Source organism: Mustela lutreola, chromosome 2, assembly GCF_030435805.1.
Source record: "Mustela lutreola isolate mMusLut2 chromosome 2, mMusLut2.pri, whole genome shotgun sequence".
Taxonomy (NCBI): Eukaryota; Metazoa; Chordata; class Mammalia; order Carnivora; family Mustelidae; genus Mustela; species Mustela lutreola.
Window position 1 is genome coordinate 93,814,754 of NC_081291.1, and position 15,667 is coordinate 93,830,420.

Here is a 15,667-nt window from a genome sequence, read left to right on the forward strand (position 1 = left end):
TTATTTGTCAGTCCCTCGGGAATGCTGGGCTCCTGTCATGGATTTTAATGAAAAAAGCAATATTATTATAAGACAGAGAAAAAAAAAGTACCTGATTTCTGGATATACAAATAAGCAAGACAACTTTAAGCCAGGCTATTGAAATTGGTTTGTTGGGAATCTCTTTCTTGCTGTACGTGCATATGAAATACTACATCAGTTAACTGTTGGGGTTTTCAAGGCTACTTGGTATTTTTCACTCACTAAACACCATCTACTGGCCTAAAGGAGTACTCCATAATCCTGTTTTTCCCACTGGGTTTACTGAATCCTGGGGCAAAATTCTGACCACCCATAGGACTGATAACTACCTGTGATCTTGAGATCATCTTGAGGGCCCGGGAACCAGCAACTACGTTCATGGTTCTGTGTCAGTAACAAATGACACAGTTTGCCCCCTCCACAACAGAGTTTATTGACCTTCACATGACCTTCCTGATAGTTTCACTAGATCATTAGCATCTGTTTCAAGGAAGGTTTATTAGCCTTATAAAAGACTCTCCAGGGGTGCCTCCTTGGCTAGTCAGTTAAGCATCTGATGCTCGGTTTAGGCTCAGGTCTTGATCTCAGGGTCATGAGATGGAGCTCCATGTCTGGCTCTGTCCTGGGTGTAGAGCCTGCTTAGGATTCTCTCTCTTCCTCTGCCCCTCCCCACCTCAAATAAATAAATAAATCTTAAAAAAAAAAAAAAAAATACCTTCAGTGGACACAAGAGCCCACATTTTGGCTTAAGTCTTGATTTTTTTTTTTCTTCCTTACGATGGGTTGATCTGAGCTGCTCTGTGCTGTGGCCATGGTGCTTGATTTCCTCACTTCTCTCCCACTTATTTCCTCACTAGAGACTCCACTTGGATCTCTTTCAAGTACTCTCAATCCTACCTTTAAATGTGGGGGATTCTTAATGAACTTTTCATAGCAAGTAATAAATATTGGCAGGAAGTCTACACCAGCTCTGCTCTCCAGCTTATTCATCCATTTAATACATATTCACCAAAAGCCTGCTGTGTGTATGCTTCACATTCCCCAGGAGCGAGTAAACTGAAAGCTGATGGGAGTGGAGGGTCTGGTACTGAAGCTCCAGAAATACACTGCCTCTCCCAGCTGTCCTCTCAGGTTGACAGAAATATCATCTAACCCTGTCAGTGTTACCTTCCCCACAGGTTCATAGATTTCTAAACCTTTCATAAAGGAATGAGGTATATTCTTGCCCTACCTTACCCTTACTCTGCAAAACAGAAATCCTCCTTTGGACCCAGAGTTTAGCCAAAAGCTATGGAATTCCTAGGAGGGAGCTAATCAGTCTCTGTGAATGTCCCTTCTGAAAATCAATACCACTACATACGACAAAGCAAAGTTTTCCTCGAAAGAAAGGGCTGGATAAGAAAGGCTAGACCCAGCAGTTCTTACAGGGCAAAGAGGACAAAGGAGTCAACGAATAAAAATACACATTTTCTTCCCTTTTTCTTTGCTCCAGAGTATTCACAATTTCACTCTACCCTCGTGGGCCACAGAAGAAACCATGTTTAAGTTGAAAAAATTATCAGAATTATCTATCCTGTCCATCTATGGAATTCACAAGCAGAAAGAGAAATCTAGACTGCAGGGGGGTAAGTATATAAAAAAGTGAAAGGACTATACTAGATCTGTGGTTGAGTGATTGGGGTCTGAGTGCTGTCCCACCAGTAATCCGCTATGTGACATTGGACTAGTCACTTTATCACTACTGCACTAGTTTCCGTTCTGCAAAATGGGGATAATAATGATACCTCCTCACAGGTAGTAAGGATTAAAATAAATGTTCATTTTAAATATTCAAAAAGTTTGGGACAAACAGTACCTGGTACTTAATACACTGTCAATAAACACTGTGTGTTTTTATAGTCCTTAATATTGCCCAATCTGAGTCTTGGTTTTCCCATCTGGAAATGAAAGCTTTGCCCTAAAGCTAAATGATACTTTCATGCTTTCCAAATCAAACACTGAAGGATTTTGTATCTAAGCCCATGAAAAGCAATTGTGTCTGGTGGCCTATAGGATGAATTTTTCAAGTGGAAAGTATGATAAAAAGGGGCCTGTTTTCCTGAGGTCCTTGATGGTAGCCATTGCTAAAGTTAATAAAACCTATTTTCCAGACTAATTATGTTACATAGATTCATACATATTGCAATTGACAATTAATGACACAGCTTAAATTTTTCCATTGGCGTTGAAAGTGATGCCTCCTTTCAGCTGTGTTTGGCCTTTCCTAGCAGAGGACATCCTATCAGAATGAAAGTAGACCTAGGCAAAAGGCTGCCAAGCCTTTATAATCAGGATAGCTGGGTGGAAGAAAGAAGGTAGAGCCAGGACAGCAAGAGATGCTGATGCCTCTGAGGTTGGTTGGGCAGCAGGCATTGGACTAGTCACTTTATCACTAGTGTTAGTGTAGTCAGGGGGTGTCAGACGTAGGTGTTAACTAGACCTTAAAAGTGAGGAGGGAGAGCAAGAGAAGGTCCATTATGTCAGGTTAACAGTGAAGAAATTCTAAGCCACAGGAGGTGTTCCAAGTCATAGACTCTAGACAGTTTGGGAAAAACAGAGCAATCCCATCAAGACTCCAACCATCGCCAGACCCTATTCACTGTGGGGCCACATCCAGTTCAGCAGGGCCCCAGGAGAAGGCTTAGAGTCAAGGCATCCTGGCTGTTGGACCAACTGGGCAGATGTTCAGTCATGGCTGTGTGTAGGGACCTGGCCCAGGCAGCAGCCCTGTCTGATGCGCAAACAAGGAAGGAGGCAAAGGGTGGACTTTGGGCCCCACTGGCTACATATACACTGGGTCTTACTCCTGAACCCCCAGTACCACACCGGGTACCACCCAATCCCAAGTCACATCAATGGTGGAGATAGGGCTCTTGATTGAGTTCCCCCAACTAGTCACAATGGGCTGAGGTCTTCAGCCCCTCACTACTCGACATGCAGGCCAGGGAGCAGCAGCAGCAGCAACTGCATCAGCAAGCTGCTGGTTGGAAATGCAGGATCTCAGGCTCCACCCCAGACCGGCTGGATCAGAATCTGCCTTCTCCTGAAATCCCTAGGCACCTCACGAAACACAAAAATTCAGAAGCACTTCTCTCGATGCAAGAAATGCTAAAGACGTGGGTAGGGGAAGCCAGACAGAAACCGAGAACAGTCTAATAATAGATGTAGGCGTCTGTATAGGGAGAAAAACTGGGCGTTTTCCTCAGAGTTTGTTCACGTTTCTTCTTGTTTTCCTTTGACTACTAGACATGGCATTTCAGGGAGGTCACTTCCCGGCTCAATCTGGGCTTCCCCTCTGATGAGTGTATTAAACTAGATCCTGTCTGTTTAGAGTCCTTCCTTCAGGTGTTCCTTTTGGTTTCGGACTTCAAAGGCGGGTATTGGTGTGAACGCACCTGTCCTGTACTCTGGAGAAGTCCAGGCTATTGACTGGCCAGGAAATCCTTTCCTGAGTGATTCCTGCCAAAACCCAAGTTCTGCCTATTGTTTGGATCTGGCTAGGCAAGGGAGATCTGTCAGCTGCGTGCTTGTTGGATGATGAGGCGGCTAAACACAATCCTACAGAAAAAAACACGTATTGTCCGGGTGACACAGAGTCACACGGGAACATCAGGACTTTGACCGGCATCTTCCCATATTTGCCAAAACTTTTGTTCCATCAGTTGGTTTTAGGGATGCCACAATCTGGTACTCTGTACTCCTCCACCCACCTCCTTCTACACACACACACACACACACACACACACACACCACAAAAATTCCTATGATTCGTGTAGGAATTTTGGATATATGGCTGGTTGTATCTGTAGTAAGACCAACATCTCCTTGCTCTGTGCTGCAGGTTGGTGTAAGCTAGAGCCTGCAAGCCAAATCCAGCCTCTGCCTATTTTTTATAAGTAAAATGTGACTGAAACTCAGCCATGCTCATTAGGTAGGACTATGGCTGTTTTGGGGGCTTCCCCCTGGAAGGGAACAGTTATGGCCAACCGTAGGGTCCCAGAACCTAAAACGTTGACTGTGGTCCTTCACAGAAAGTGTGCCAGCCCCTGCTATAGCTCAAGAGTGTGGGAAGGGAAGTGTGTGTCTTCTACTTGGTGATACTTCGTCGAGTGTAGCAGTCACCAGATGATGCAATAGGGAACTCAGAAGCTAGCCTGTGATACTTAATCCTTAGGGTAGCCTAAGGATTAAGGGGGATGCTGGGTTCAGAGAAATTCATCCCCTCTATGCACATGGTGTGGAATCTTGAACAAGTTGCTGAATGTCTCGGAACTTCAGTGTCCCCTGCCATGAACACAATCATTGGCATGCCAGAGTCTGGAGAAAACTGTGGTGGTTACCCCTGGGTTCTTCTGGGGCGAGATGGACCATCACCCCAGAACCAAGAGCTGATATCATATCCCATTATCGACACTGAAGCCTGCTGCAGAGACACTTGTGGAAGTCAGGTTTCTGATAGATGATGGTATTGTCCCTAAAGGATGCTGAGAAAGCCACCTTCTCTGAAGCAGAGTGATAAAGACTTGTTGGAGATGTGGCTTCCTGCTTCTTCCATTCCTAGTCGGGGGTGTCCAGAATCTACAGAAAGAGCAGACTGCCTCCCTTCCTAATTAGCCCTTTATGGTGCTTCTTGGTAGACAGATAAATAAACAGTCTCTTTGTACTATTTTATGAGCTTTTTAAGGGCAGGCGTCTGATTCACCTAGCATAGTATCTGACCTGTGGTAGCTGCTCAGTGTGTTGGCTGAGTGGACCACAGAGTCTAGAATGACAGTCTGTTAACATCAACGCCCTACTCTTTACAGAAACAAACTTGTCATTCTGGAGCCAGGAGAGTACACATGTAGTAAAGAAACCATCCAGGGGGTGGGGGAGGGGTGGCACAGTGGGTTGAGTACAGCTCTTGGTTTTGGCTTGTGATCTCCGGGTCATGGGATTGAGCCCCACATCCAGCTCCACATTCAGGGTGGAGTCTGTTTCAGTCTTTATCTCTCTCCCCCTTCCTCTGCCACTCCTTCCTGTGCTTACTCTCTCTCTCTCTCAAATAAATTAATAAATCTTTAAAAAAAAAAAAAACACCAGAGATATAAGGAGTCTTCCAGTGATGGTTGTGGAAATCCCTGGGGCACCATGTCCTCAAGCCAGGACCTAGCACCCCAAGATACCCCTCAGCCTTCAGCATCTGCCAAGAGGATGGAGACTCAGAGTGGTGTTCCTGGTGAGGAACAACAAATATGAGGGTGAGAGCTCTCCTCTAGGGAGCCCTTAGATGGAAGATGCTGGCTGCCCTCTAATAGTAATCCCCAGGGTCACCTGAAGAAATGGTCCACAGAAGATATCCCATGACCTGTACAGATATCCAGAGAGCTGCTACTCCCATGGCCTCCCACAGGTTTGACTACCTCAGAATAGTCAAAGAGGGATGCCAGGTGCACAGAGTTGTGCAAGAGGGATGAAGAAAAAGTAGATAGATTGTCTACAAAGTAAATGCCAGGCTGTCATTTCAGGGCTTCCCTAGAGAAAAGCTCCAGCTAGCAACTGTCTGAAAAATGCCATTTGTAATTCCTTCCAAGTTCCTCAACCTCCTTTCTCATGTTTGGACAAAATCTGGGGATAGTAAGGTCCTCGTGTGCCAATCCAACTCTCCTTGCCCAGCCTGTATATGAGTCACTATATGTGGCTGGGCCTCAGCTTTCTCACTATAAATGGGGAACAGAAGTCAGAATCCAGTAAAATAACATAAAGCACACAGTAGGTGCTCAACCAGAGTTCTTTCTTTTCCTCTCTTAAGTTCTGAGACTCAGGGCAGAGAGAATCGCAAAGTAGGAATTAACAAAATGTTTAAGCCCATGTTTGGTTCAGCTCCGTTGTTGGTCTGTCTTTTTGAAGGTGTCCTGGTCAGTGAGATCCTCACAAACATGAACAGTGCAACTCAGCCATCGAACCACAGAAAACTCGTCATGTATTCCGCGGTAAGTATTTTCACCTCCACTCAACAGCCATCCGTTCAGGCAGTGATCTCTTTAAGGAGGGAGCCTCATTTTCTTCATCATCACCTCCCTTTTGCCCAATAGATGGTAAATATTTTAGATATTGATTCTTCAGCTGTCCTAAATATGTGTCTATATGACCACTGTGTGGTTGGCACTTTTAAATTTTTTTTTATTTTAATTTTTAAATTTGATACATAATTCTGGCCCTTGAGGAGTTTACAATCTAGGACTCACAAAAAAACATAAACACCCTACAAAGCAGTATAGAAATGCAGCACAAGCAAGTCTTTGGTGGCATGGAGAAGGGAAGCATCCCTTCTGTTCCAAACTAAAAGCAGAGCAGGAACGGGATGCGGTGATGAATGGGATGTGGGCGGGGAGTAAGGATGTGGAGGGAAAACCACAGGTGAAGGCTATGTTTCAAGCCTCCAGGACTGGAAGGAGGGTGGAGCCATTAACAGAGGTGCTCTCGGGCCAGGGAGATGTAGCAATTTAGACAGCTGGGTTTGAAATGCCAGGCAGCGCCCAAATAGAAATTGCAAGAGACAAAGGGACTAGAAGAGAGAAGGGGGGAAGAGAGCTGCAACGTGAAGTTAGAGCTACATTGGATGCAGAAAGACTTCAATCTGAGGAGCAGGAGCCAGGGAAAGAGGCACTGTTCAGGGAGTTGGGGGGTGGGATTCAAGGGGTGCATTGAGCACTGAAATGGCTGTACATGGAGTCTGCAATGAGTCCTGCAATCAGGACACACAGTATGGGAACTCGGCTTCCCACCCACTTCTTTATGATGGAGCATTTCTCAGATGTGACTTGGCTGGAGAAAGCCACGTTTTCATTCTGCAGGAAGATGGAAGAAGTAACTCCAGATACAGGGAAGTCTGTTTATCATCAAAGGTTCTGAGTGGTGTAAGACAAAAGCTCATGGATGGAACAGAATGTAGTCCTTCTGGAGAGGGGCTTCCTGAAACCAGTCCATTCTGCCAGTTTTTTTAGTTTCTCATCTGGTTTCCTGTTCTAATTGGTGTGACTTCTTGCAAGTTATAATTCCGTAACTAGTTCCTTGTGCAGGAAATCAGTTCTAAGCCCTTTTTAATATGTGTACATGCCATATAGTTTAGGCACCCAAACATTTTGCCCATTTTGTAGATACAGATGCTGAAGACTTTCAAAGATTATCAAGTTAATTAGTGGCAAAACTGGGATTGAAAACCAGCCCCCTGTGCCCTCCAACCACTCGGGGATAAACAACTAACAATTACTTTTGAGCTATGCTCTCTATTTCCTTACATTTTGACCTCTCTAACATTTATAACCTTATATATTCTTCCCCAGCTTTACTTTTTAAAGATATTTTTTATTCATTTATTTGAGAGAGAGAGAGCACAAGCAGGGGGAGAGGCTGAGGGAGAAGCAGATTCCCCACTGAGCAGGGAGCCTGACATGGGATTCAATCCCAGGACCCTGGGGTCATGACCTGAGCTAAAGGCAGACACTTAAACAACTGAGCCACCCAGGCATTCCTCTTCTCCAACTTTAAAATCAGATTATTCTAATCTGTAGAAGAAATATAATCTAGCATTAATATGTTCCAAAATGTTTTAAAATTTAAACAATCTAGAACAGAGATGTTCAACTGGGGAAAAGCATGGTACAAAACCTGAACACCAGACTCAAATTTACTTTCTTCCATTTTGGGGTTATATGACATCAAGCAAGTTATTTAACTTATCTGGGCCTGTTTGTTCTTTTTTTTTTTTTTTTTTTTTTTTTTAAGATTTCATTTATTTATTTTATAGAGAAAGGGATAGAGAAGAGGGAGCAGGGGGAGTGGTAGAGAGAGAAGCAGGCCTCTTGCTGAGCAGGGAGCCTAATGTGGGGCTCTGATCCCAGGACCCTGGGATCATGACCTGGGCCCAAGGCAGACACTAATGACTGAGCCACCCAGGTGCCCCCTGTTTGTTCATCTTTTTAATGGGAATGTACTGCCTAGCACACAACAGATGCTCCACCAAAATTAGCCCTTCCCCCTCTCTACCAGGGGGGTATGACAAATTTAAGTGATTCAGAAACCATCATGGTTCTCTACAAGGGCTTAGTACTACCTGTGGAATGTACATCTGAACCAAAGGTAAAGATGGAAAATGATTTGTTTCAAATTCCCACAGCATGACACTACCGTGAGTGGCCTACAGATGGCACTAGATGTTTACAATGGAATCCTTCCTCCCTATGCTTCGTGCCACATAATGGAATTGTATCTTGAGAAGGGGTAAGTATCTAAGAGGTGCTTTTCACACTTAATACTGGACCCCAGGGTTTATTATTATTATTATTATATAATATTATTGTATTGTATTAAATATTTCTTAAAATATTTAATTTTCAATTAAGTACATAAAAAATATAAGTACCTAAAATAAAATACTAGGCAAAATAATTCCCTAAGTTAAAAATATTGCTATTTTTTTACACTTTCAAATTTCATGAAACAATTTTATCCAAACTCTTTGTATGCATCTTAACTTGTGTCTTCATCAGTAGAGGCACTTTGAGTCCCCTAAAACTGTTTTACAGATATATTAACAGGGGCGCCTGGGTGGTTCAGTCCATCAAGTGTCTGCCTTAGGCTCAGGTCATGATCCCAGGGTCCTAGAATTGACCCCCACAACTGGCTCTTGCTCAGCAGGAAACTGCTTCTCCCTCTCCTCCCCACTTGTGCTCTGTCTCTTGCTATCTCTGTCACTGTCTCTTTCTCTCTCAAATAAATAAATAAAATCTTTTTTAAAAAACATATATTGGGACACCTGGGTGGCTCAGTTGGTTGGACGACTGCCTTCGGCTCAGGTCATGATCCTGGAGTTCCGGGATCGAGTCCCACATCAGGCTCCCAGCTCCATGGAGAGTCTGCTTCTCCTTCTGACCTTCTCCTCGCTCATGCTCTCTCTCACTGTCTCTCTCTTAAATAAATAAATAAAATCTTTTAAAAATATATATATATATTAACTAATAAGGGTAATTTTGGTTACCGTACAAATGAACCTCAGATTCTCAGAGGCTTATCCCAATGGACACTTCTTTTTCATTCATCTAATACTCCACCAGTGATGTCCGTGGTTGGTTGCAGCACCTGGGGGGCTCAGTCGGTTAAGTGTCAACTCTTGATTTTGGCTGAGGTCATGATCTCAGGGTCATGATCTTAGAGTCATGAGATCGAGCCACACCTCAAACTCAGCACTGGGCATGGAGACTGCTTAAGATTCTCTTTTCCTTTCCTCCCCCCCCTAAAAAAAAAAAAGAGAGAGAGATGACCTGACCCATTAGGAGGTGACTCAATCATACTGTGATTTGGGGACACAGGGTTCTATAGGAAGTTATGTACCACCCCCCTACAGTCAGAGGCCATCAGCACTGAGGCAAGACCCTCTACCAGCAAAAAGATTACAACTCGCTGCAAGCTCAGATGATGACTAGCATTTTTTTAGCAATAAAGTATTCTTAATTAACTTACACACATTTTTTAGGTGTAATGCTATTGCACATTTAATACACTTCAGTGTAGTATAAACATAACTTTCTATAGAAGGCTATAACTCCCATAGGTACACTAGTGATTCCTCTTTGATGGATTTGGGCAAAGTAAATTGAAAGGATTCACCATTTTAAACGCCATTAAGAACATTCATGATTCAGGAGAAGATGTCAAAATATCAACATTAACAGAAGTTTGGAGGAAGTTGATTCCAAAGCCCTCATAGATGACTTAGAGGGATTTAAGACTTCAGTGCAGATGTGGTAGAAATAGCAAGAGAACTAGAATTAGAAGCAGAGCCTGAAGATGGGACTGGACTGCTACAACCTAATGACCAAACTAACGGGTGAGGAGTTGCTTCTTATGGATGGGCAAAGAAGGTGGTTTCTTGAGATGGAAACTACGCCTGGTGAAGATGCTGGGAACATTGCTGAAATGACAAAGGATTGAGAATATCACATAAACTCAGTTGATGAAGTAGCAGCAGGGTTTGAGGGCACTGACTCTAATTTTGAAAGAAGTTCTACTGTAGGTAAAATGCTCACAAACAGCATCACATGCTGCAGAGAGATGGTTGGTGAAAGGAAGGGTCAATCAATGTGGCGACTTCACTGTTGCCTTATTTTAATAAATTGCCACAGTCACTCCAGCCTTCGGCAACCACCACCCTACAGTCAGAGGCCATCAGCACTGAGGCAAGACCCTCTACCAGCAAAAAGATTACAAATCGCTGCAAGCTCAGATGATGGTTAGCATTTTTTTAGCAATAAAGTATTCTCTTTTTTTTTTCTTTTTTTTTTTAATTTTTTATTTTTTATAAACATATATTTTTATCCCCAGGGGTACAGGTCTGTGAATCACCAGGTTTACACACTTCACAGCACTCACCAAAGCACATACCCTCCCCAATGTCCATAATCCCACCCCCTTCTCCCAAACCCCCTCCCCCCAGCAACCCTCAGTTTGTTTTGTGAGATTAAGAGTCACTTATGGTTTGTCTCCCTCCCAATCCCATCTTGTTTCATTTATTCTTCTCGTACCCACTTAAGCCCCCATGTTGCATCATCACTTCCTCACATCAGGGAGATCATATGATAGTTGTCTTTCTCCGCTTGACTTATTTCACTAAGCATGATACGCTCTAGTTCCATCCATGTTGTCGCAAATGGCAAGATTTCATTTCTTTTGATGAGCAATAAAGTATTCTTAATTAACTTACACACATTTTTTAGGTGTAATGCTATTGCACATTTAATATACTACAGTATAGTATAAACATAACTTCTGTATGCACTGGGAAACCAGATAATTGATTTGATTCACTGTATTATAATATTTGCTTTATTGTGGTGGTCTGAAACCAAACCCACAGTATCTCCAAGGAATGCGTCTAGTTGCTTGGTCTCACCTACATGCAAGGGAGTCTGGGAAATGTAGTCCCTTCTCAGCCATAACTCTAGTATGTGGAAAGAGAATCATGAATTTTGATCAACTATTAGTCATCTTTGCCATATCATCTTGAGAAAAAAGATACTGTCACTGGGAACATCATTCCAGGGTATAAGTAGTCATTCACATAATATTGGGAAGTTTTGAAAAACATATCTCTAGGAATGCCTGGGTGGCTCAGTCTGTTAAACGGCTGCCTTTGGCTCAGTTCATGATCCCAGGGTCTTGGGACTGAGTCCCACATCAGGCTCCTTGCTTGGCAGTGGGGAGCCTGCTTCTCCCTCTGCCTGTGCTCCCCCTGTTCATGCTCCCTCCCTCCCTCTCTCTCTCTGACAAATAAGTAGATAAATCCTAATACACACACACACACACGTACATACATACACACATATACTTGTGGTTACTACTGGTTATGTGGCTTTTAAAAGTGAAATTTTTTTAATGATTTATTTATTCATTTTAGAGACAGAGAGAGCACAAGCAGGAGAGGTAGAGGGAGAGAGAGAGAATCTCAAGCAGACTTCGCATCTAGCAAAGAGCCCGACTCAGGCCTCAATCCCCTGACCATGAGATCATGACCTGAGCCGAAACCAAGAGTCAGGTGCTTAAAAACAACTGTACCACCCAGGCACCCCTGAAAGTGATATTTTAAAAGGCTTACTTATAAAAACACCCAATGGTTGCAGTTGTGAGGTTTCTACCCCAAGAATGATCACTAAATCCTACCTGAGCTTCTTTCCTGCCTCTTTGGCAAATGACTCCATAGGCTCTCAAACTAATTTTATAAGGCTGGCATACACCTTGTTTTTTCAAATAAAGTATCAAATATGAGAGAGTATAGGGACTTAGGTATACACCCACACCTTCTCTCTGAGGTATAATTTTTACAAAGTCTGGATGTATATTTAATTAAGCAGATATGTTAAATATTGCTCAGTTCCATGTTTATTACCTGAATAAGGAGAGCAGAGATACCTTTGTTCAGAGGAAAACCTAAAAGAAATCCTGAGAGAAGAAGAGAGAAAATGAAGTAAATGAGAATCATGAAGGGGAGAGAATAAGAGAAGGAAAACCCAATATCCCACCTGCTCCCCACTTCTTATTCAAAGTCTCTTCAGATCACCCCAATTCCCCCCAACCATCTCCTTTCAGCTCCCTCTCCAATTAAACTTTCTGGTCCCCACCTCTTTTGCCCCTGGTTATCTAACAAACCAGCCCTCCCATTTCCACCCTCTGGATCTGGCCCACCTGTACCAATCTACCCATCTCACACCTAAGTTAGCTAATATTCACTCATTCCTGTAAATTCTTCCCCTCTTAACCTGTGTCTTCTTAACATTTTTTTTTAAAGATCTTTTCTATTTGAGAGAAAGAGCACATGGTGGGGAGGGGCAGAGGGAGAAGCAGACTCCCCGCTGAGCAGGGAGCCCAATGCAGAACTTGATCCCAGAACCCTGGGATCATGACCCAAGCCGAAGGCAGATGCTTAACCGACTAAGCCACCCAGAAGCCCCTAACTTCTTAACTTCTTAACTACAGCTGACATATTATGGGCCAGGTGGAAAATAACTCAATGGCAATTCAACAACACAGAGCTAACAGCTCTGTCTTCTACCTTCCCCCACCAGGGAGTACTTTGTAGAGATGTACTACCGGAATGAGACACAGCACGAGCCATATCCCCTCACGCTGCCAGGCTGCATTCCCAGCTGTCCTCTGACGGAGTTTACTAAGCTGGTTGCTCCTGTGATCCCCCAAGACTGGTCCACGGAGTGTATGACCACAAGCAAAGACCAAGGTACCGGGGATGTTTGAGTTAGTGTGTCTGCAGAGCTCTGCAGAAAAGGCAGAATACCCTTTCTCCAGGCAGATGTGGCTTTGAGAATATGACTCGGCCATCACCCCCAGATTTGAGGGAAATGGGTTCGGGGTGATAATTGTCTGTTTCAGGGGCCCCCAACTTCAGTCAACTCCTACCTCTCTCCCTGCCCCCCCTTGCCTAAACCTTGGCTTGGTTTTTCTAGTGTTAATAGAAAAGGGTATCATGTCAAAATAGAATCAGAGATTAAACTTAGATCAAAGTTCATGGGCCTGCCATGAGCTATATGATTGGCCACACAGTTTTGGGGTCATTTTTTAAGAATTCCCAGCTATCAGTTGAGTGGGATTAAATGAGGTTGTTCTTTAAAGTGTCTGAAGTGAAACAGATTTCAAACAAAATCCATAATCTAGAGTGAGAGCAAAGAAAGGAAAAAGTTGATCCTAGGCAGATGGGCAAAGGACCAGCTTACCTATTGGTTCTGGCCTTCTTGCAAGGAAAGGCAGAAAAATGAATACAGTGGAACCATCTACAGAAATCGTCTACACTGGGAAGCTGGTCCTATCTTTTTCTATTTATGTTAAAACATATGGGGTAAAAAAAAAAAAAAGAAAAGAAAAGCTGAAAAGTAAATACCTCTTTGTATCCTTTAGCCCTGGAAATTGTACGTTACTTTTGAAGAAACCAAAAGCAAACTTTGCCGGAAAACTTTGTTGTATATAATATATATGGCAGCTCTTGGAGCACAGACATCCTAGCAAATAAGTAATATTATTTAAGCACACAACACACCAGAGATGAGAACCCTGCATGGGTGGTTTCCCACGAAGCTGGTAAGAGATGCCGACTCTGGAGTTGGTTTTAAGAGAGAAAGTACGATGACATGTATCAAAGTGGAATAAAATTATAAATGTAAGAATGTTCTAAGTGCCTCCAAGATCAAAACTTACTGGAATATTGAAAGTATGGCTGGGTGATGGCTGTCCTGAGCACAAGAGGGATGTGTAAGGCTTTGGATCCTGGGATCTTCAGAAAACCTAAGCAAGTTCACAGGTCCTGCGGAAATGACTCACTGTGCAAGAAGAACTCATGTGCCAATGACACCCTTTAGACTTGTGTAGATTGCCCGGGTGGCAGGTGCAACACATCTAGAGAACACTGTGCCACGTGACCATGACAGATAAAGATGAAACGGTTTCTAGAGATGGTATCTGCTGGATGCCAGAGTCCAGAGCAAAGCTATTCCCTTGCCTAGTGGGTTATGCGATGACTGACATTTGACATTGGTATATTTATTTGTATTACTTTTTCCCAAGTAAATATTTGTCCCCAGCAGTACCATCTAGTTACCCTTCCCTCCCTGTGCATGTAACTTCCCTCCAGCAGTAAGCCAAATGTAAAACAGTGAATAAAGTCGCTAGTAGGGAGTTCAGAACATTACTGTTACGATGAATTGTGAAAAGTGTGTATGTGTTAAATTAGAATGAAATCCAAGAAGGACCTATTTGAGGGGCTCTATTTTTGTTTGGGGATTTTATCTTAATGTAACTGGAAGGAAAATATTAATGGAAAGTAAAAATGATTTTGACTGCTTGGATGAATATCTTACATTGAAAATGTACTAAGTTCGGACTTTACTGCTTCAGAAAAAGGCTAAGCTGATGGACGGCTCTGCTTCATCTGTTAAGGGGGAACTTGCAAGAAAACACCCTGGGAAAATGTATAATGTAGCGGGGAAGCAAAAAGATACATATTACACAAGAGTTGTATCTTATGACTATAAGGGCTGCTAGGGGACTAGAGTTAACTGGATTTAGAGGGATGGAAGCAGTCAGGAATGGCAGCCAAGGCAATCTGTAGGAGGTAACAGCTGCACCATATGAAATCAGTTTGGATGGAGGTTTCTAATGGTGTGGCACAAGGTACTAGAAAGCCATTTATCAAATGTCTTAGTGGCTTGAACCTGGAAAGGGTAGTAGAGTTATTCAGCAGAAGATTCTGGGTCTAAGGAGATTCCCACACGTAATCAAGGGGCCAATTCTAATAAGATAAAATATCATCTCCACAAGAGCAAGGATCTTTATCTGTTGTGTTCTCTCTTAGATCTGTCCTCAGAAATAGCTGTGCCTGACATGGATTATCACTCAATAAATATTTGCTCCAGGAATGTATAAATTGCTTACCGTTCCTCCCTGAACCTACTGTCTCTATCTTGATTTGCAGCAATACCCAGTAATCTGGGAGTTAACTTTTGATCCCAACCTCTCCTTTATTCTCCATAGCTGATCTGTCCCCTCTTCTTACCAAACCTACCTATAGAGTGTTTATAAAACTCTTTTCCTCAAGACACCAGTGTCAGGGCACCTGGGTGGCTCAGTCGATTAAGCATCTGCCTTCAGCTCAGGTCATGATCGCAGGGTCCTGGGATCGAGCCCCATGTCAGGCTCCCTGCTCAGCAGGAACCTGCTTCTCCCTCTGCCCCACCACCCTCATGCTCTCTCTCGCACACTAGGATCAGCAACTTAATATTCAAATAGAGTGAAACTAATTACAAAATATGTTAATAAAGAGAAAACTTAGGGATTGTTGTGCTGGAGCCAATACCTACCAACCTCAAGAGTGCCACGTGCACATCTTTCCCAACTCTGAACTCAAAGACTTGACTTTGGCAGTGTGAAATTGGTCATGGTGTCCTAGCAGGAGCATTTTCACCACAGAAATCAGCATATGCCACAAATTAGTTTTGTTTCTTGTGGTTTTGATGCAGTTTACTAGCACGCCACTGGCGTTAGCTCATAGAGAGCTTGTTAAGAGTCT

General features: G+C 43.2%; 1 protein-coding gene across 4 annotated transcripts in view; it reads left to right on the forward strand.

The window, feature by feature from the left end:
• ACP3 (acid phosphatase 3) overlaps positions 1–15,667 on the forward strand; it is a 70,560-nt gene that overhangs the window by 28,422 nt on the left and 26,471 nt on the right. For 3 of the 4 annotated variants that reach the window (XR_009350893.1, XM_059162606.1, XM_059162605.1), the window contains exons 7-10: positions 1,514–1,646; positions 5,950–6,032; positions 8,219–8,322; positions 12,660–12,829. Coding sequence is in view for 3 of the 4 variants with exons in the window: in XM_059162606.1 (XP_059018589.1) it covers positions 1,514–1,646; positions 5,950–6,032; positions 8,219–8,322; positions 12,660–12,829 (490 nt within the window). In the remaining variant the exon portion in view is untranslated. Of the gene's footprint in view, positions 1–1,513; positions 1,647–5,949; positions 6,033–8,218; positions 8,323–12,659; positions 12,830–13,503; positions 14,291–15,667 lie in introns of those variants that run through there. The other variant, XM_059162607.1, reaches the window with a different exon arrangement.